The following is a 22,614-nucleotide window of genomic DNA, read 5'->3' as shown; positions in this document are numbered from 1 at the left end:
GACATTATAAAATGTAAACCTCCTCCATGTATCTTTTTACTTATATTTATCTTCATAATTAGCAAACTCCTCCTCCAATGCAACTGAAAAATAGAAGAAATTGACCCAATATAGAGCATGGTCATCATTATCCTAAGAGCTTTGGTTTCTGTGGTTAGCCATTAAAATTTAGGAAGACTTACTGCCCATCTAGTCAAGCATAATCCTCAGTTTCAGATAGATTACAGCACATCAATAAAATAGAATGCTATGCTGCCAATAAAAATGAAGCCATAGCTCTATATTATCATGGTATGACAGATTAGAAAAGAACCTTACAAAATGGCATTATAATAATATTGTAAAAAGTGTATATATACACAGAAAAAAGTGGAAGGATAAAACTAAAATGTGAAAATGGTTACCTTCGGATGGTGGGATTATAGAAGATTTTTACTTTATGTTTTGTTTTTGCAATGAGCATACTGTACTTTTTTGGGGGGAAAAAGACATTTTGAAAAAAAGTTCTATAAGACAATGCAGTTTTACAGATCCAAATGCTAAAGGAGATCTTTGTTTTTATTTATTTATTTTAAAGTTTATTTAGTTTATTAGTAAAACTCTACACCCAACGTGGGGCTGGAACTCACGACCCTGAGATCCAGAGTCACATGCTCTTCTGACTGAGCCAGCCAGAAACCCCAGATTTTTGTTTTTATACAGCAACATCCTGAAAGAATTAACAAAACTTATAGGAAGAAAAAATGGCTGGGAGAAAAGATAATTTTTTATAGTTTTGTTTATTACTGATAACTCATATGTCCAATTTAACAAATAATAACAACGAAAAACCAAAAACAAAACTAAAGAGGCATCAGCCAGGAGTCAAACCATTTGCATGCCAGTCCTGACTGGGTTACTAACTTCATGCTCTAAGCAAGGTGCTTCACATCTCTGGGCCTGTTACTTCAGCTGTCCAATGTGTATTTATGAGTAGCCTTGTTCCAAAATGGATTCAAAGTGGCTTATTATCCCGACGGATCAAATGTGTGAAAGCACTTTGAAAAATATCAAGGATCATTGGAATGTAAGGATAAATACTTTTTGTGCCACCAAACAATTCAGCTAGACCATTTATTGATTGTCCACTACAAGTAACAGTAGTGCATTGTATCTTAAAATTCACAAAAGTGTTTTTATATACATTGATTCATTTGCTTCTCACCCATCATGAGCTTGTAAACCATAGAGGCATCATACCATAGCAGTTAAAAGTGTTGGTTTCTGGTGCTAGACTGCTGGGGTTTGTTGTTGTTGTTTTAAGATTTTATTTATTTATTTATTTATCTGAGAGAGAGAGAGCATGAGCAGGGGGAGCAGCAGAGGGAGAGGGAGAAGCAGACTCCACACCGAGCAGGGAGCCTGACGCAGGGCTCTATCCTAAGACCCCAGGACCATGACCCTAGCTGAAGGCAGACGCCCAACCAGCTGAGCCACCCAGGTGTCCCAACTGCCTGGGTTTAAAATGCTGCTCTTCCTCTCTTTATTGTGTGACCTGTAGCAAGTTACTTAACATCTCTGAGGATTTCTGAACCTCAGTGTACCCATCTATAAAATGGCATTAATAATAGTAGTCGCATTGGCGTCTTAAAGCTGGTGTCATTATCAAATGAGCCTATACACTTAAAGTACTTAGAACAGTGGAGACATATAGTAAGGGCTCAATAAATATGAGGTCTTTTTAGCATAAATCTCATCTAAACTTCAGTGTAGATCTCAGGGAAGAAGCGTGGCAGGGACGCTCTGCCTGCTTGGTGTACGTCCTGCCTATGTAAGAGCTCACTGCAAAACAAATGCCGAATGCCATTTTCGTTTTTTTTTTTTTTTAGAAGTGAAAATCTTCAGATTTCCTTTGGTTAGCAAAAACAAGTACTAATGTAGGTCATTCATAAAGGTGAAGGGGTCTAATGTGACCTTTTGAAAAGTGAGGGGGTAACTGTATATATCTTTTAGTCCATATAGCAAACATTTAATAAATGTACTGCCTCAGTCTTTCCACTACACCACCCTGCCCTGGGTGCACAGAATATGTAATAGACATTTCAAAAGCAACTGTTGTACCTTCCTTAATCTCATTATGGAAAACTGGATTTTAAAAAAATCCTCAAACACAAAAATATCAGTGATATTATCACTCAGCAGATAAATCCTACTCCTAAAAGAGGCAGAAAAATGAGAGGTCACTGGGTGCCAGAGCAGTGAAAGAGGTATTTTGGAAGACATGGCATGTCAGCTGGAATCTGTGGTAACAGGGCCAGGGTGGGGTGACCTTCTTTTTTGGGCTTAGATGCAGTGGGGTTCTTAAATGACTCAGTATCAACAGCTGAAGGCATATGATCTTTACAGCAGATAGGGAAAGCTCTCCCTGCAGAAATGTGGTGAGCGTCTTTCACAAGGAACCCTTCCTACATCTTCACGTGCCAGAGACCTCAGCCGAGAAAGGAGAGTGAAGGAGATACAACCCTGTAGGAAATACAGTGACAGTGACGTGAGTCAAAGAGGCAGCTCCACTTGTTTGAGTCACCCAAATCTATAAATAAGCCTGAAAGTCAGAGAGAAATAAGTCCCTTTGTTGTTTATGTAATGTGTTCACAAAAAGCATTTTACAATTCTCTTAAGCATGGTCCCTACTCACAGTTTATCCTGGTTTGAGAAAAGGGTTTAGGAATTAATCTTTCAGTTGTGACAAAAGAGCTAGAAATGATGTAAAAATTGAAACTCTAAGGGCCAACTCCATATGCTCTTTGACCTCCTACCAAGGCCATTAGGAAATCTACTATATGTTCCTTCAAAGCCCATAGGATACGAGACTCAGCCAAGCTCCTTCTTAGCTTTAGAGATTTTTTTAAAGAGGCAGTCCAGAGTGCCACTCAAGATGCTTTATGTCACAGTATTTTCTTTTTTGTAGAGTACTTATGCTTGGCTTGTAAATGATTCTATATTATGTTGGCACTTTTGGAGTGAAAACTCTCACCAGATATGAGACTGCAACCAATTGTAACCTCAACTTGAGGAAATAGTGCCATTCTCTAGTTTAGGGAAGACAAAACTGTGACCACCAGAGAGGGCTGCACTATCCAGAAATACAGCAGGGCTTCTGACTCATTTCCTACTCAAGTAATTTTAGTTCCTTAATATGGGCACCATCATTTGCCTAGAAGAGTCCATGGTAAATTGGTTTTGTTTTCCTTTAAGTGCATAGCTCTACCCTTACTCCTCTAAAATCAGACAGATCTACAATTTGCTTTAAAATTAGCTTGGGAAGGGGCACCTGGATGGCTCAGCCAGTTGAGCATCTGACTCTTTTTTTTTTTCTTCCGTGAGCATCTTTTTTTTTTTTCCTTCCGTGAGCATCTGACTCTTTTTTTTTTTTCCTTCTGTGAGCATCTGACTCTTGATCTCAGCTCAAGTCTTGCTCTCATGATCTTGGGTTTGATCTCACGGTTGTGGGTTCAAGCCCCTGGGTTAGGCTCCATGCTGGGTGTGGAGCCTACTTTAAATAAAATGAAATAAAAATAAAATAAAATTAGCCTGGGAAGTCCAAGAAGTGTTGGAACATATACAGTAACTGATGCAGCAATTTCCTTGTACCCAGTTGAGGAAACACCAAAATCCTCCACCAAACTGCTTACACATTCTAGAGGATGAGCTAGGACTCAAACAGGTGCCAGAGTGAGGCGCTATACTCCATAGGAGAGGCAGCCAGCTTGCTGTGCAAGTAGGTCCCTGGCTTTAGATTTGGAAGATCCTCCCTCTGACCCCATATTCTTTGAATAAACATGCTTTTTATGAGGAGGGGGAAATCCTTCAGAGAAACATTCAAGAATAAACTGGTTTTTTTAAAGAGAGAAGTTGGTTTACAGTTACCACTTTGTCACCTGCAAAAGGGGCAATACAAACTCTCCTAGACACGTAAATTAGGATTCTGAATAAAGATTTTGCATAACCAATAGTTGCATTTAAAAATTAATTTGGGGGGCTTGCCTGGATGGCTCAGTCGGTTGAGCGACCGACTCTTGATTTCAGCTCAGGTCATGACCTCAGAGTCATGAGATGGAGCCCTGCATGGGTCAGACTCCTCTTTGGCAGGGAGTCTGCTTGTCCCTCTCCCTCTGGTCCTCCCTACCTTCCCCCCGCCCCCGGCTTGCTCGCTCTCTCTCACTCTCTCTCTAAAATAAATAAATAAATAAATAAATAAATAAATAAATAAATAAATAAAATTTTAAGGGATTTTTTAAAAAGATTTTATTTGTTTATTTGACAGAGAGAGAGAGCACAAGTAGGGGGAGCAGCAGGCAGAGGGAGAGGGAGAAGCAGGCTCCCCGGGAGCCCGACGTGGGGCTCGACGCGGGGCTCAATCCCAGGACCCCGGGATCATGACCTGAGCTGAAGGCAGACGCTTAACTATTGAGCCACCCAGGTGCCCCAATAAATAATATTTTTTTAAAAATTAATTTGGGGGTGCCTAGGTGGCTCAGTCAGTTGAGTGTGCGACTCTTGGTTTTGGCTCAGGTCACGATCTCATGCGTCGTCGGATTGAGCCCAAATCGGGTTCCGAGCTCAGCAAGTGATCTGCTTCTTCCTCTCCTTCTGCCCCTCTCTCCGCTCATGCTCTCTCCTTCTCTCTCAAATGAATAAATAAATCTTTAATGAAATAAAATAAAATAAAAATTAATTTGGGGTGCCTGGGTGGCTCAGTCAGTTAAGCATCTGCTTTCAGCTCAGTCATGATCGCGGAGTACTGGGATCGAGCCCCATACTGGGCTCCCTGCTCAGTGGGGAGTCTGCTTCTCCCTCTTTCTCTGCCCTTACCACTGTGCTCTCTCTCTCTCTCTCTAATTTAAATAAATAAATAAATAAATAAATAAATAAATAAATAAATACAAATTAATTTGGGAGCACCTGGGTCCACTGACTTCGGCTCAGGTCATGATCTCAGGGTCTTGGGATCAAGCCCTGTGCCGGGCTCCCTGCTCAGTGGGGAATCTGCTTCTCCTCCTCCCCCTCCCTCTGCCCCTCCACCCCCCACTCATACGCTGACATGCTCTCTCTCTCAAAAAAGTAAATAAAATCTTTCAAAAAATTAATCTGGCATGTTGCTGTGAACCCAAAACTGCTCTAAAACATAAAGGCTATTAAAAAGAAAAACAGAGGTGCCTGTGTGGTTCAGTTGGTTAAGCATCCAACACTTGATCTCAGCTCAAAGTGAGTTGGAGCCCCCCACTGGGCATGGAGCCTGCTAAAAACAAAAAGAAAAACAGTTGTACAAGAAACAATCTGACCATCTTGTTTTCTCAGCCTCTCCTTTATCCAATCTCATAGAGTCACTAATATTTAGCCCACTGTAACTTAGCAAATAATAGAAACTGAAAAGGAAACTAATATTTATTGAGCAGCTATTAAGTGCTAAGGAGCTTTACATACATTATTTCCTTTAATTCTCATTATTGTCTCCATTTTATAGGTGAGAAAAAGGAGGCTCACAACTAGTAAGCAGAACACAGACGTACAGGATTCCACTGATTTCTGACAGCACCTCTCATTCACTCTGTGTTTGCACATTCTTTCTTTAAAATACTCATTTTTTAAAAGATTTTATTTATTTATTTATTTATTTATTTATTTATTTATTTAAGAGAGAGCGGGCAGGAGCAGAGGGAGAGGGACAAGCCGACTCCATGCTGAGCGCAGAGCCCAACACGGGGCTTGATCCCACAACCCTGAGATCAGGACCCTGAGATCACGGCCTGAGCCGAAACCAAAAGTCAGATGCTTAACTGATTGAGCCACCCAGGCGCCCCCAAAGTACTCATTTTTAAAAAGACACATATTCCTCTAGTTTCTTTGTTCTCTCATGCACATCTGACAGAGGTATCATTTACCAAAAGTCATATAGCTAGTAAGTGGGTAGGGTTTAAATACATACCATTGTGTCTCCCTGGAAGAAGTGATAATCATGAGAGAAATAAGGATCCAGGAGAAATCAAGAGTTTATTGGCTATAATTAATAAAATTCTTTAGGTCAGGAATCTTCATCTAAAATTTATAGAATTTTAAGAGACATGAATAACTATATGTGTATACACAGATAAGCAGACACACACACACACACACACACATACACACACATTATTACAGAGAACCATAGACTTTAAGAGATGGAAGAGATTGTAAATGAGAAAACTTCAGACCCACACATCGGTAGCCATATTAAAATTTGTGCAGAAGAGCCCTGATTCCCGGACAATTAATTGCCCAATCAAAGACCAAGGAATTATGTGTTTTCTTCAGCATTTCAAGTCTCCCAATAGGATCTTCAAAATCAACATCCTCAGAACCATAGGGGTCAATGGACAGGTTTGCTTGAGGTTTTACATTGGGAAAATCAGGCAGCATAAAGTTATCAAAACCAACCTTGGATCTTGATTCTGGCTTTGGAGAAGTTGGATGGTTGAGTCCTGGACCTGTTCATTTTAATAAATATAATTAAAAGTCAGAATAATACAGTCTTCCAGAAAGAAGTCCCAGACTTAGAGACAGTGGGCTCTTATTACTTTTGAGAGGGCAGCATATAACCTGGCTGGAGAACTAGACAACTCCCCTGGCGTGCAAACGGTCGTAGCAGTGACATTTTGTTGGCCCTTGCTTCAAGGGTAATCTGGACTTTTTTAAAAAGGCACACTTTTTCAAAATATGTGCCATGATGATCCAGTGTGGTAGTGGTTTTAAAACCTTTTTTTGTGTGTTAAGATCTCTTGGAGATCTACATCCACTTTGAAAACTGTTAGCTACTATAAAGGAACCCAGTATACTCCTAGTGAATCACTAATAACCTTCTCTCACCTATGGAGGAATAGTCTCTTTGTTTTAAGTAGGCCCCATGCCCAGCATGGAGCCTAATGTGGGGCTTGAACTCACAACCCTGAGATCAAGACCTGAGCTGAGATCAAGGGTGAGATGCTTAACTGACTGAGCCACCCAGGCATCCTGAGGAATAGTTTTTTAACAACTGAAAAACTTCAACAGATATTAAGCAATTCCAGTTTCTACCAGCATTCTCTATACTTACTAGGAACCAGTGAAGGAAGCCAATCATTCTTCTTATAGGAGTCACTCTGAAAGAAAAAAGATCACTGGGATGTGACTGGTTTGAGTTCCAAACACCTAATTTTTCATAGTAAGCCTTCAATAAGTATTTCATATAATTAACTTAAGTTAACTTAATCACAGTCAAGCTTTCTTCTTGTGAAGGGGATTTTTTTTATGCCTTCTGGAAATTAGCTTTAGGAGTGACTATGATTTTTGCTTCTTCTGTCACCTGTGGTCTCACATAAGAATTGGAAAATCTTTTATCTTTAATCCTGGAGATGCTAGTTGTGAAGGATGATTCAGTTTAATAAAGTCAGAGGACCCTTTCTCCAACAAATAAGTGGCAAGGAGAAAAGGACAAGCAGAAGAAGGAAGTGTTAGGATGAAAAGATTTAAAAGATACATCAGCAAATACAATGTGTAGATCTTTTTGGATCTTGATTTCAACAAAGTAACTGTAAAAATGCATTTTTGAGACAATTAGCAAAATATAATGTAGATTGAGTATTATATAATATTAAGGAATTATTTTTCATTGGATCGGACATCATAATGGCATTGTTTTATACTACAAAAACAAAGGGTATGTGTTAGAAATATATACTGAAGTATTTACAGGTGAAATTATGTGATGTCTGAGACTCGCTTTAAATTCCTTCTTCCCCACCAAAAAAAGTGTTGGGAAGAGAGAGAGAAAGGAAATAAAAGAAGCAGAATGTTGACAACTGTTAAAATTGGTGGGTACGTGGAAGTTCATTATATATTATTCTAATTTCCTATATGCTTCAAGTTTCCATAATGAAGTTTTCTTTTTCATTTGTACTTTATTTCTTTAAGTTTTTACTTTAATTCCAGTTAGTTAACATACAGTGTAACATTAGTTTCAGGTGTACAATATAGTGACTCAGCACTTCCAAACATCACCAGTGCTTGTCACAGCAAGTGCCCTCCTTCATCCCCATCAACTGTTCCCCCCCAACCACCACCCCTTTGGTAACCACCAGTGTGTTCTCTAGAGTTAAGACTTTTTCTTGGTTTGTCTCTCTCTCTCTCTTCTTTTTTCTTTCTGCTTGTTTTTTCTTAAATTCCACATATGAGTGAAATCATATGGTATTTGTCTTTCTCTGAATAACTTATAGCACCATTATTTCCAATGGCCAAGATATGGAAGCAGCCCAGGTGTCCGTCAACTGATGAATGGTTAAAGAAGATGTGGTGTGTACATACACAATGGAATATCATTCAGCTGTACAAGGAATGAAATCCTGCCATTTGCAGTGACATGGATGGAGCTGGAGATTATAACTCGTTTTTATTTTAAACCAGAGGACTTGCATTCCAAGGCTGGAAGGTGAGCAATACACAAGGTGTGGTTCAAACAAATCATTTCAACGAGGAAAATCAGAGTTAAATTATGTCTGAAATAGAAAATCTTTGAAAAAGAGTTTCATGGGGTCAGAAACGCCTAGCAAAGTGAAAAGAATTAAACAGTTTCTCTTTACTTCATCCTGAAGAAACAGAGAAGAAAGAAAATTAATGTCTATGGCCCTTTAGCTTCTATTTATTTGACTTTTCTAAATTTATATACAAAGTTTTGAGATTTTTATACTATTTTCAACGAAAGAGTAAATTTTTTTCACTACATATAAATTAAATATTGAAACATGAGTTTAAGTCATGGTACATTAAAGACTTTCAGATTTGTCCAGCTCATAAAAATGTTCCTTGCAGTCCATATTGTGGTACTGTCAAGAGGTTGATAAAAGACTATAGGCCTATGTCTTATGAGTTCAGCATAAAAACACATCAAATGTCAGCTAAATGACTGTAAATATGCCCCCTGGCCTTAAAAAAACTTCACAAAGATTACTGTACTGTTCAAAAAGCCCATGTAGAAATACACTCTACCACTACCGGTAGTAGCACGCCAGATTCCGTTTCCCTTTCTGTACTGAACTGTCTTTCAGGAGGAAGGCATGAGAAACAAGGGGCTGGGGATCTTATAGGAAAGAGCCCTGGTGCAGATATTGGCACTAGTTTCCCTGAGTGGATCATCAGTTCCTGCTAAAGTTCCACCTGTTCTGCCAAGGGCACCTTTCTTAACATCCTCAGCAAATCCCCTACTGACCAGGTCTGTTGGGGGCTTCAGCCTGAGGCAAGAGGGTACGAATCACATTGGGGGTCTCAGTTCAATACACATTTGTTTATTGCATACCTACTACCTGCCAGACATTCTTGGAAGCATGGGGGAAGAAATGGTGAGCAAAGAGACATGGTTCCTGCCCTCATGCAGCTTAGACTCTAGTGTAAGTCAATGACACTTAAAGCAAACTTCAAGCCTCTGGTCCACAAGCTGCTTCTTTGTCTCTCTTTCAATGACTGTGTTTTGACTGCCTATGAGGTCAGACCCTGTGGTACATCAACGATTAAGAGCTACATGTAAATATGCATAGATAGATCTACAGGAAAGTTTATCAAACTTTCGCAGTGGTAAACTCTGGATTTTCGTTTGACAGAATCTATTGACCACTTAATATAAAGTCGGCACAGTGCTAGGGATGCTACGGTGAACAAAACAGACAAAAGTCCCTGTCCACATACAACTGATATTCCAGGGGAAGAAACAGATAATAAATAAGATCACTAAGTGAACTGTACAGTATGTTAGCGATAAGAGCAATAGACAAAAACATAAAGCAGAGAAGAGGGAAGAGGTTGACATTGCAGAGAAGGTAGCTGGGAAGGGACTCGGAGAAGAGAACATGTAAGCGCAGACCTGAAGGAAGTGAGGGAGGGATGGGACAGATAGCTAGAGAACACAGAGTACCGGAAGTACAAAGGTCCTGAGGTGGGAACTAGCCTATGTGTTTGAAGAAGCACGAGGAGGCCAGTGTGGCTGAGGCAGAGTAAATAAGAGGGGAGGGTACAGAGAATGAGGCCAGAGAGAAGAGGTGAGAGTGCCTGTGGGCGGCCTCCTTGGTCAGAGGAAAGCTGCTGCCTGTTATTCTAAGTGAAATAAAAAGTTAATGGAAGGGGGCCTCTGGGTGGCTCAGTGGGTTAAGCGTCTGATTTCAGCTCAGGTCATGATCTCAGGGTCCGGGGATTGAGCCCCACCCCAAGTCCCACTCAGCAGGGAGTCTGCTTCTTCTCCCTCTGTCCCCCCTCCAGCTCATGCACACTTTCAAAAATAAATAAATAAATAAATAAATAAATAAATAATTTTTTTTTTTTTTTACAAAAAGCCAGTGGAAGGCTTTAAAAGCAGAGGAGTGACATGAGCTGACTTGGGTACTAGCCAGGTCTCTGACTGCTGTATCGAACATCAGTTAATGGGGAAGAGGAGTCAAAGCAGGAAAACCAGTGAAGAGGCTATTGCCGTCGTCCAGGCAAGAGATGATTGTAGATTAGATCAGTGTGCTGTCAGTGGAGGTGGTGGGAAGTGGTAGGATTCTGGATATATTTAGAAGGTAGAGTGGTTGCTCAACAGATTTGCTGAAGATTGGTTGGGGGCTAGGCATGGAGAGAAGGAAGAGATCAGGATTTTGCCCTAGCATAGATTTGCTGTGAACTGTAGGATGAGTAGGTCCTTGAAAGGTGTAGGAGCACTTTTGGACACGTTAAGTTTGAGATGCCTCTGAAACATCCAGGTGAAGATGACAAGAAGGTGGTGGATATATCAGCCTGGAGTTCCCATCAGCCGAGAGGTCTTAGCTAGTGATGTACACATGCAAGTCCTCACCGTAAAGATAGGGTTGAAAACCATGAGGTAGGAAGAAATCATCTAAAGAAGAAAGAAAAAAAGAGACTGAGCCCTTGGGTACATCTCTAGTGGCATTTCATGTGGCTTTTTCTTCTTCAAAGTCCCTTTCTGTATTGTCTAAATTTTTACAAAGTGCCTTTTCTCAACAAACCATAAAACTCTTTGGAAGAGAAAAAAAACGAGAGTAAAAGAGTCCCTATCAGGAAACCGTCAGGAGCAAAGCATCAGAGAAATGTGTCCTTTAACCACAATACAACATGGTAGCTGCCACCTCAGCAATTCAAAGGCATTAGGGGGATATCCCTCTTGCCCTAAAACACTACATGACGACATTTTGGAAGATTAAACCACTCAGTGATGATGACAAAAAGCAAAACTTCATTACACTGGCTATGTGCCAGGCATTGCATTTAACTTCCTTATTTATATTAGCTCATTTAATCACCTCAATGAACTTCTGAGACTTGGTAATAATTATTAACTATTATTAACCCCTTCTTAAAGTTCAGAGGACTGAGTCTTTGAAAGGGTAAGTCACTTGCCTGAGGTCTCACGGTTAGTACATGGTGAATCTAGGATCTGAATATAGGCCATCTCACTGTTCAACTCATACTCTTTTTTTTTTTAACGATTTTATTTATTTATTCGACAGAGATAGAGACAGCCAGCAAGAGAGGGAACACAAGCAGGGGGAGTGGGAGAGGAAGAAGCAGGCTCATAGCGGAAGAGCCTGATGTGGGGCTCGATCCCACATCGCCGGGATCACACCCTGAGCTGAAGGCAGACGCCTAACCGCTGTGCCACCCAGGCGCCCCTCAACTCATACTCTTAACCATCACCAAAAGAGAGTGCCTTACACCTTAGGATCGTGCAGCCTTTATTCCAAGAGCTCTTTATTAAAACGCAAATTATCTCTGGGATAAAACTGAGATCTTAAGAACTAAAAATGTTTAACACACTTCTTTGTGTGTGTGTGTGTGTTTTGTTTTTTATTTGTTTTTTAAACACACTTTTAACACTTTATTTTTTTATTTTTAAGATTTTATTTATTTATTTGACAGAGAGAGAAACAGCCAGGGACAGAGGGAACACAAGCAGGGGGAGTGGGAGAGGAAGAAGCAGGCTCCCAGTGGAGGAGCCTGATGCGGGGCTCGATTCCCGAAGCCAAGGCAGATGCTTAACGACTGAGCCACCCAGGCGCCCCTAAGTATAACACTTTAGATATCTTCATCTTTGTTTTCTACTCTGTTGTTACCAGTTTAGAAGGGTCATGTGACAGCCAGAAGTCAATCTCTGTTAGGAAAAGTATGTGGGCAGAGAAAAGGTGCAAATGTCACCTGCTTTACAATCCTGCCAGAGTTACTCCAGAAGCCGCATTCCTAAGCAGAAAAAAATCTGGTGCACAATAAAAATCTCAGCTTTAAGTCAAGCCTCCCTTCTTGAAAGTACTCACCATAATGGTTGCTTTGGATTTACATGGCATGTTATAGTTCTTGGCAATTTCTATCAGGTACTGTTCTACTAGAACCTGGCGTAGAGTTGTCACGTTTAATTTACACAGTAGCTGCAAGATACAGAACATAACAGATTTGGTCACACACATATCTGCAAACACAGAAACAGAAAGAGTTTAATTTATATCATATGGCAGCCCTCACCTGGGATGAAACCAACTAAAATAAGAGGAAGAAAATAAACATAAGAAAAAATACTTTGAATCGAGAATTCTGATTTTATAAGTATATGAATTATGTCAGAGGTGATGTTCAACACACTCAACAACCAGTACAGCAAGGCATCATCCAATCAGAATGGACACCCTGAATACTGAGCGTGTCCACCAGCACGAAACAACACTGCAGCTAGATCTCTGTATCTCAGCTGAACTTCAGTCCTCAATCATATGTGTGTGGTCATGATGTAAGATGTTCAAAAGTTGAAGCTTCTAAATTTATTAACTTCCTTCATATTACTAGGCCAGTTTCATTTAGGAAAATGTTTGCTTTCTTCCTAAAGAAACCATCTCAGCTTGCTTGAGGCTAGTTTTTGATAAGCATCTGATTTCCCCAGTCCAGAATCTTTAGCCAAGTTGCTCTGCCTCCAATGCAAAACTTATTTCTTTCTTTTTTTTTTTTCTTTTTTTTATGTGACAGAGAGATAGCCAGCGAGAGAGGGAACACAGCAGGGGAGTGGGAGAGGAAGAAAGAAGCAGGATCCCAGCAGAGGAGCCCGATATGGGACTCTATCCCGGAACGCCGGGATCACGCCCTGAGCCGAAGGCAGACGCTTAACGACTGTGCTGCCCAGGTGCCCCGCAAAACTTATTTCTAAACACCTTTCAGTCTGCACAAAATTATGTGCTCTGAGTTTGTTCATATTTGCTTTTCCTGGACTTCTTGGCTTAGAAAAATGTGTGTCTCCGGAAGGGTACTACCTGAGAGCTGATGGTTCCAATCTCGTTGGTTCGACACAGTTGGCCATATTCTTGGCTGTACTTTGCACATTGCTGATTAGATACCTGGAGCAAACCATAAGAAAGAAAGAAAGAAAGAAAGAAAGAAAGAAAGAAAGAAAGAAAGAAAGAAAGAAAGAAAGAAAGAAAGGCAAAATGAAGGAAGGAAGGAAGGAATTGAGGTTTTAGAGATGAAGTAACTGAGACATAAAGAAGCAGGCAAATTTCCCAAGTTAATACAGCTATAAATGTCAAGAGCTGTGGTTCAAGTCTGTGGAATATCACTAAGAACGTGAATGTGTAACTACCATGGTGGCTCTATATGGTTGGTGACTCATAGTAGAAACTCCAGTTCACAAAAGAAGATATTAGAGAAAGGATGATTAGAAAGGCAAAATTTATCAAGTTACGGCAAATTTGCTTGAGATGAAGAATCACGAAAAGAGCAGAAGTCACTTTCATCTTACCTCATTGGAATTATATTCTTTTAACATCAAAACAACAGCAATAGCAACAGAACAAGCGCTTTGCTTTGTTTTTAAATATCTGATAAACGTTAAACTTAAAAACTCTAATTCTAAACACCTTATAAATTACGACGCTTTTCTCCACACAAAAGAAATCCAATTTCAGATTTTGCTTTATTTTTGTTTAGGTAAGGTTTATTTGTTTCTATCATTGCCATTAAAAGAAAACTATTTTTTCACTTAAAGACTAGCAGGAGAAAATACTTTTATGGTTGTCCTTGAAGAGAAGAAAGGATTCCTCGAACTAATACCACAATTCCAAACAAGTAGTGCTAGTGATACCCTCACCTACAGTCATGGCACAGGCACTGAAAACTCTTAGACTTACTATTTTCAACTCACATACCCCCTGATCGGAGGCAAGGAGCTGCCCAGATTAGTGTAGATACAGGTTCAGCCAGACCAGAATCCAGTTCCCTAATAGGTTCCTTGCTCAGCGGGGAGCCTGCATCTCCTCTGCCTGCCACTCCCCCTGCTTGTGCGCACGCTCTGACAAATAAATAAAATCTTTAAAAATAAATGAATAAATAAAAAGTAGCCCATGGACAATGTTCAAAATATAATGTCAACTGATTTTTCTTAACTGAAATTAGAATATATATGTACATATAGGTATATGTAACTATATATATACACACATGTGTTTACATATGTGTTTATACAACATAGATAAATACAGAAACACATATATAGGGGCGCCTGGGTGGCTCAGTTGGTTAAGTGTCTGCTCTTGGCCCAGGTCATGATTCTGGGGTCCTGGCATCGAGCCCCAAATCAGGCTCCTTGCTCAGCTGGGGAGCCTGCTTCTCTCTCTCCTCCCAGCTTGTGCTCTCTGTCGCTATCTCTGTCTCTCTCTCTCTCAAATAAATAAATAAAATCTTTTTTTAAAAAAAGAACTACATATATAGACTGAAAGAAATATACCAATATTCTTAGCTCCAGACTTGGTGATTACGGATTCTTTTTTTGCCTGTATTTCCCCACTTTTCTACAAGCTCAAGGGGAAAAAAGACAACCATACGGTTCTAAAAATGGCTTTTTGGACTGACCTAGTCTCTTCGAAGAGCACACTTCTTCCTATAATAATTAGAGACAAAGTCCTTTGGCACAGTCCCAACAAGCTGAAGCCCACCCTCTCCCTCACTAGGGGCAGGGATGCTCTCTCACCCCTTTGAGCCTAAGAAATGGTGCAAGTTCCATAGGTCTTACTTTGTGGCCTGGATCAAGCTAAGCTGAGCCAGCAGCAGATCACAACACAGCTCCAGAATCTCCATGGCCTCCACAAGGTAGTCTTCTTGGATAATGTGCTCCACTCGGATCTGAGCTCATTCATCTTTCCCAGCAGCCAGATGGGCAGCAATCTCTTTCCTTGCTTTCTGGGCCTGCTCGGCTGCAGCATGAAGCACGTGTATAGAGAAATGCATGTACAAAGTGGTGTTCGTTGAATGAAAAAGGCAGGTTATACGATAGGGTGAAACAATGTTTTTATAAAAACAATAAAAAATATACACCATATATGTATATATAAAGTTATCAGTGTTTTGCACTAGGTCAGTGGTTCTCAAAGTACCATCTCCAGATCAGCAACACCAGCATCACCTGGGAACCTGTTGGAAATGCAGATTCTGGGGGCCCACCCTAGAAATACTGAATCAGAAACTCTGGAAATGACCCCAGCAATCTGTGTTTGAACAAGGCCTCCAATCCTGACACCTGTTTGAAGGCTAAGGACTACTGCTCTAGGGGGTGCTTTGACGAGTGGTCTTTGTTTTATCCTTTCAGCTTGCCTTGCTTTTCTAATGTATCCCATAGTGAACATGTATTGTTTTTGTAATAAAAATATTATTTAAAGATTTTATTTATTTATTTGAGAGAGAGAGCACAAGAGGAGGTAGGGGCAAAGGGACAAGCAGGTTCCCCACTGAGTGCAGAGTCCCAAATGGGGCTCAATCCCAGCACCCTGAGATCATGACTTGAGCCGAAATCAGATGCTTAACTGACTGAGCCACCCAAGCACCCCCATAATAAAAAGATTATTTTAAAAAGGAGAATGCATGAAGTGCTTTGCATTTAAAAAACTATCCTTGGGGACGCCTGGCTGGTTCAGTCGGTGGATCATGCAACTTCTGATCGCAGGGTTGTGGGTGCAAGCCCCGTGTTAGGGGTAGAGATTACTTAAAAATAAAATCTTAAAAAAACAAAATAAAAAATAAGAAACTGTTTTCATATATACAGTTCCATTTGATCGCTGTAACACTTGCATGACAGTCATGCTGTTATTTGCAATTTACAGCTGAGAAAATTGAGATACTGAGAGGTTAAATGGCTTGCCCCTGGTCATATGATTAGAAGTGACTGAATTAGAACAAGGCCAAATCTTCAGACTGCAAGTTCCTATGCTTTTTCACCATAGTATGCCAATAAAATGAACAAGTAGAGTCACGCTGGGGAGGCAACAAATGTAACCTGTCCCAGGCCAATCCACTGAGATAAGTCTTACCACCCTGTTTTATCAACTGATGACAGCCTGGGGAAAGAGGCATTTCACAAGTAAGGAAAACCTGAGCCTCCAAACTATGTAAGCCATCTGTTCACTGAGTTATGCTCACCTTCTAATCATGAACAGAGTTACTCTGTCATTGCAAGCAAATCTTGACATGAGACTACTTTTGAATCTGAAATAAACATAAAGCTCAGGGCTTGAAAGGTTGCTTAGCCAAGTCCAAAGTAGGAAAATGTTCTCTGTTCTAGACGTCACAGGGAAAAGAAATTATAGTAGAAATGGACTGGTTTCAGATAAATACTGAACTGTTGTTACACCACTACTGATATTGGCAAACGCTTATTGTGTGCCCAGGTTATAGTTTGTGTTACAAATAGAACCCTGGAGGGATAGAAAGTCAAGATTACTGTCTCCCTTTAAGAGGAATAAATTTAGGTAAGACAGGGCTCATTTGCTTTCCTTACCTCAGATCACTCCGGCGCTCCAAGTTTGTATTTCATTTGTAAAAAGAGGATATAATTTATCTGGATAATTACATGTGTCACTGAATTGCCAGGATCGAATAAAAGGACACATGGGCATACAGTTTAAAATTCAGAAGTTCTTTGTACACCACCAATGTCATCATCATGGTTCATGGTAACAACGGTGGATACCATTGGGTTTGCCTAAATTTTATTTGTTTAAGGTATTTTTCTTAGGCCCCTATTTTCTAAAGAATGCCCAAAACTCAGTTTGGAAGTTTAAGTAACAGCTGCCTCTCCACAGAAAAGATCACAGTAATTCAATAGTAAATAGTGGTATTTATGGGGCACTCAGAAAACTGCACGCACGTGCGATACTTATTTTACTTGAACCCTCCTCATAATCAGAGATCATCAACTTTTCAGTTTTTTGAGGGGTTAACAATGGCTCATGTGACCCACTGAAATGAGGAAAGAGGAAAAGGCAACAGAAAATAGGTTGGATTTAAAGAGAGAAGACCGCTTGTCAGCTACTACCCCAGCTCATGGGTATAACACTACTTGAGCTATAACCTGATAGAAGAAATAGCTTTTTTTTTCTTTTTGATGTTTTCGAAAAAATGCAAGGAAGCCCTTCCAGAAAAAATTGCCCTGCAGCTCAAACTTAATAGCTACTGCACATTTGAAAAAGCTTGACTAGATAAAGCTTTCTGATTTGGTGAAGAAGAGTCCAGTAATCTGGACATTGTTTTACATTTTAAATCTTTGGAAACTTTTTATCATCGTAGATTCACGCACAGTTTGTGAGAAGTAATACAGAGCGATCCAGGGTACCCTTTACTTCGTTTCATGCAGGGATCACATCTTGCAAAACGAAAATAGTCATACCGATACCATCAAGATACAGAACAGTCTCTGCAAACTTTTAAGTGATTTGATCACTATAATCATCATTCCCACAAGTCAGGCACATTCCTTTGAATTCCAAAATTGCTAAGTAACGTCTTAGGAGATCTATAGGGTATGAGAGGCAGCTTGCTGTGCTTTCTGGAGGGTTTACTCACTTTTCCTTTTTTCCAGGAGTTTTAGACAATTGACAACCAGCTGCAGGTTGACCGGAAGGCGATCAGCTTGGAAGGCAGAGATGAACATGATTTCACCACAAGGCACGGCAGCTCGCAAATCACCTTGCTGAGCCAGTTTTGCAGAGTTATCAATGTCATGGGGGCATTAATTTTTCCACATCTACTTAATTCATTCGCTGGGCCCCTGTAAGGAATTCCTGGCTGCTCAGCAATGGCTTAAATGTACTTCCTTCGCTGTGGCTCAATTCCCCAGAAAGGACTCTTACAATTCAAATAAGGGTTAGGTTTCCTTCAGTTTATTCCAGTCGTCAGTATTCTGGCCGCAACTTTTCAGAGTTCTGCAGGCAGTTTCTGATAAAAATGAAAGCCTCCCCTCTCCAAAGGATGTATTAGTCACTTATGGAGAAATTCCAAGACCTCCTTGTAAATAAAATATTGATGAATTTGAAAGGGAAATCCCCATTGGAATCTGGAGAGGGCACATAACATTAAGAGCACGTGGAAATAAGGAACAGAATTGTTCAGAGAAGTAGATAAAACAGAAGCTTGAAAACTGCACATTTCTACATTTGGACATCTAGAAAAGCTTTTGAAAATAATATAATACCAGGCACCAACACATTTCTTGGGAAAGCTAGATCTGCCAAGTATTTCTAGAATTTCAACCTATACTTGAGATTAATTGTTGTTTCTGCCATTGGCATTAAAAGATAAAGTTTTACGTGCTGAGCAATACAATAAAAAAGACAGGACAGTAATGAAAAAAAAACACCTATTTCTCTTGTTATGACACATGTGGTTTCCCAAATTACCAGCACTTCTCCGTGGTTTGATCCCTTAACATCAAAAAAGAGTTGGGAAGGTGTCTGAATGTTCACTGCCTGTACAACAGGTCTAGAAAAATCACCAATGAGGAACTAGGGCAACACAGAGAGCTGGTTTGAAACTCATGCCTGCTTAGGGAGAAGAACCAGCTCAGCAGGGTTTTGTGGTCATTGTTGTTTTCCTCTCAACAGAAGAGGTCAAACTCTCCCATCACACAAATTCAATCTACACACATCAGAGGAATTCAGTGGGAATCCAAGAAAAGAGAAGAGGTAGACAAAACAGATCGAAGTATAACTTTCCAGTTCCTAAACTCTCAAATACCTTTAAAAAAATCTTTTATGGGGCAGGGAAAAATTTTTTTTAATGAAAGAAATCTCCTTTCACTTCATCAGTTCTTAAAACTCCTTGGAAATTAAACAAACAAACTTGGTGAAAGAAAACGAAAGACTTTCAGATGAGAGAGATTGAAAACAGGTAACAAACAGGCAAAACCAGGTTAGTGTAGAAAGGAGGAAATGGGAGCAAAAAAATTAGCAAGGAAAGTCTCCCAGTTTGAGATATCTTTGTGAAATTTCCTTCAATAACTATTTATTGAGCTAGTTACACTGAATAAGACCCTGGGTTTACTTACTATAAGTAACTTACATTGGGAATTATCCAGATTGCAGAGAAAAATACAGATTTTTGGAGAAATGAGGTAACTTTTAGTAATTTTAGTGTCTTAAGTCTAAAAACTATGCCAGTTTACTTACTACTAATACTCCTATCAAACTGTCACTATGGAGCTTCCTACCGTCAATATGTACAATCAAAGAAATGAAGATTGCTTGGAGTAGAGTTCTAGAAGAGAATACAGCAGAGATATGATCCACTCTTTTGGGACTGCTGCACCAAACCAGGAAATCACCTGTGTCTCGCCATTCAGAACATCCTGGGTTTTTTTTGTTTTTACATCAGACACGCCTTTGCACTATGTAATCATGTTAATGGCTGGTAGCCAAAAAAATTTTTTTGCTTGCATCTACCTGTGTCTGCTCTCTCAGTTTTGTCTGAAATACCAGCTCCCTGAGGGCGTATCTTAATCTAGGAGGAAATGGCTATCCTTGAATACACCTGGATAACCCAGCCTCTCTATCTTGGCAGATTTTTAAAATATTGGTTTGAATTTATTGATATGGAAAAATTGGCAAAGACAGCAGTATGTATATCATTTTAATTTAAAAAAAGAGTATAGGGGTGCCTGGGTGGCTCAGTCGGTTAAGCGTCTACCTTCAGCTCAGGTCATGATTCCAGGGTCCTGGGATTGAGTCCTTCATCAGGCTCCCTGCTGAGTGGGGACCCTGCTTCTTCGTCTCCTGCTTCCCCTGCTTGTGCTCTCTCTGTCAAATAAATAAATAAAATCTTTAGAAACAAATAACTAAATAGTATTGGCTTATTTGTCTATCATGGCAGTTATTTTTTTAATCTTGGTAGTTTTAATGCCAATTTAGTGAGCTAAGCAATGAATTAGAAGCCAGAATATCAGTTAGTGCCAAAATGGAATCACTGAGTGACCACAGGACTTCCTTCTTGGCCAAACTGAGAGAGAAGATGACTGTCATGAATAATACTAATATCCTCGAAGCACAGCCCTCTGTTGATTCAGATGGCTACAGATCCGTAGCTTCACCATTTCACTCACTGGTGCAAGGTGTGTGTGTGTGTGTGTGTGTGTGTGGCAGCATTCAATGATTTTGACGATCCTTTGTGCCCATCCAGGTGAGAAAATACAAAAATTGAGGTCTACTGATTCCCTAGAAAGAATCTTAGAGACCGTATACTTTACATGTATTTTAACTTACTTATCTTAATATTTCTAAGATAATATTTTCATAAGAAATCCAAACAATAAGTCCCTTTTGTATCTTTTGGTCACCACCCAATGCCACTTTCCTCTCCCGAGATAACCAATGTTAACTAATTGTTACATAGCCTTCCATTCCTTTTCTGTACAGATACATAAATATGTCTTTATATCTGTTACGTATGTCTTTTCACATTAAATACATGGTATCACACTGTACATGTTTACTTATATTTTCACATAAAATGTTTATAGAGAGCTCTTTTATTTACACTGTACTCCCACGCCTTCATCTAATTTAAGCTCCTCATTTTGCAGAAGTAGAAACCTAAGTCTAAAGTAGTAAAATGATTTTCCTAAGGTTAGATAGCTACAGAGTAGGGACCAGAGCCCAGCCAGTATTTTCAAAATCAAATACAAATCAATCGTTATTTAGAGAACAGAGTTTGCAGAAATCGAAAGGGGAAAAAATCATTCGGATCCAATCTCTCTAATAGTTAGACTTACTTTTTTCTCAGTTTAGTTCATTTCTGTCTGTATGCAGAACTCCCTTTTTTTTTTTAAAGACTTTATTTATTTGACAGAGAGAGAGAGACAGCCAGTGAGAGAGGGAACACAAGCAAGGGGAGTGGGAGAGGAAGAAGCAGGCTCCCAGCAGAGGAGCCTGATGTGGGGCTCGATCCCAGAATGCCAGGATCACGCCTTGAGCTGAAGGCAGACGCTTAACGACTGAGCCACCCAAGTGCCCCCAGAACTCCTTTTTTACATGGTTGTAATCAAACCACAAATTGGACTGGTGTTCACTTTTTCACTTATCGTTAATCAGATGTTCATGTTACTATGAAGTTGACTAGTTAATTGTCAATGAATGGTGACCTAATATTTGATCGAGTAGTCAAGCCCTCTCCCCACTAAACTAAGCAGCTTCTCACTGTATTAAACCCCTTCTTCTCATCCCTCAAGTTTCCACTACTTGCTTCACCTTCCCCTAGATCCTGGACCCCTTCCATTCTCAGCCCGGTCAAAGCCATTTCTCAGCTCAAGGAGCTCCCCCATCTCCACCCTGGCTCTCCAGGGGTATCTTCTTTCTCTCCTGGACCGGGGTCGCCTCGGGCTTCCCCGAGGTTCCCAAAAGGAGGCTTCACCTGTCAGGCTCCGGAAGTCCAGGAAATGAGGGTCACTGCTGGCCACGCCCCAGGGCCCTGTTTGAGAGCCCCCAGAATTTACTGGAGTAGAGAGGTTGCAGGGGTCATGGTGGGGTCAGGGCGAGAGCGCCGGACCAACCTTCTTCACGTGACCCTGTATCCCCCGGGGAGGAGTTCGTTTTCCCACCACAGGGGGCGCTGGGGCCGAGGGCCGAGGGGTTATGGGCTGCCTCCCTCCCTTCCCGGGTACTCCTGGGCGTCGCTCTTGGGCCTGGGCGGTGACGCCATCTGCCCGCGACGGGGGCGGAACGCACTTGACGCCATCTCCGGGCGCCCGAGTTGGGGGGGTGCTGGGTGTGGGGCGGCTCCGGGGCCGGGGATGGCGGCGGCCGCGGTCGCGGCGGCTCCGGGACGAGCGGGAGGAGCCCGAGGAGCGCCGTGAGATGGGCCGGTGAGTGTCGCTAGGAGTGGGGGCCGCTGGGCCGGCCTCACTGAGGCCAAGCGGGCGTGGGCTCGGAGCTTAGGAGGAAGTGGCCCCCTGGAGCCCATTGCCCCGCCGGACCGGGGCCCGAGAACGGCGGACCGGGAGCGAAAGAGGCCGCGCCTCGAGTCCCGCGCGCTTTTCTCCGGCCCGGCCCAGAAGGAGGCCTCAGGCCCGGGCGCCCCCGCGGCTCTGTCCCCGCGGGCCGGGGTGTCCGAGTCTTCGGAGCGGGAAGGGGCCCCCAAACAAGGAAGCATCGCCTGTGGGGCCTTGCCCCTGTCCCTCTGCTTCAAGGATCGACTCCCCACCCTTAAACGTTAAATTCCCAATTTCGGGCCCTACCCTTGTTGAAGCAAGGATTGCAGGATCACGGGAAGCCATAACTCGTAGTCTCTTCC

General features: G+C 41.2%; 2 protein-coding genes across 8 annotated transcripts in view; one reads left to right on the top strand and one right to left on the bottom strand.

Moving 5' to 3' along the window:
* Nucleotides 1-6,013: 6,013 nt before the first annotated feature.
* On the bottom strand, nucleotides 6,014-20,068 carry LOC103673591 (IST1 homolog). 6 transcript variants are annotated; one of them, XR_571431.2, is made up of 6 exons: nucleotides 20,017-20,068; nucleotides 15,077-15,257; nucleotides 13,323-13,406; nucleotides 12,342-12,452; nucleotides 7,109-7,154; nucleotides 6,014-6,503 (listed from the first exon to the last, which is right to left on the bottom strand). XR_571431.2 is itself a non-coding variant. In XM_040633547.1 (4 exons), the coding sequence occupies exons 2-4, from the start codon at nucleotides 12,369-12,371 to the stop codon at nucleotides 6,250-6,252; spliced, it is 330 nt and encodes a 109-aa protein (XP_040489481.1). In that variant the 5' UTR covers nucleotides 12,372-12,452; nucleotides 15,077-15,748; the 3' UTR covers nucleotides 6,014-6,249. The 6 variants fall into 6 exon arrangements, 1 of the variants encoding a protein (XP_040489481.1); XR_571432.2 differs by lacking the exon at nucleotides 20,017-20,068 and adding an exon at nucleotides 17,899-18,633; XR_005835621.1 differs by lacking the exon at nucleotides 15,077-15,257 and having other exon boundaries at nucleotides 20,017-20,053.
* A 2,091-nt stretch (nucleotides 20,069-22,159) lies between these two features.
* The window catches only part of ATXN1L (ataxin 1 like), a 9,958-nt gene continuing 9,503 nt past the window's right edge, over nucleotides 22,160-22,614 (top strand). Inside the window, exon 1 of one of the 2 annotated variants that reach the window (XM_040633535.1) lies at nucleotides 22,160-22,186. The gene's annotated coding sequence lies outside the window, so the exon portion shown is untranslated. The remainder of the gene's footprint in view (nucleotides 22,187-22,614) is intronic. The other variant, XM_040633536.1, reaches the window with a different exon arrangement.

Source organism: Ursus maritimus, unplaced genomic scaffold, assembly GCF_017311325.1.
Source record: "Ursus maritimus isolate PB19 unplaced genomic scaffold, ASM1731132v1 scaffold_19, whole genome shotgun sequence".
Lineage (NCBI taxonomy): Eukaryota > Metazoa > Chordata > Mammalia > Carnivora > Ursidae > Ursus > Ursus maritimus.
Note: the sequence above shows the minus strand (reverse complement) of the source record. Positions and strands in the feature narration are given on the sequence as shown.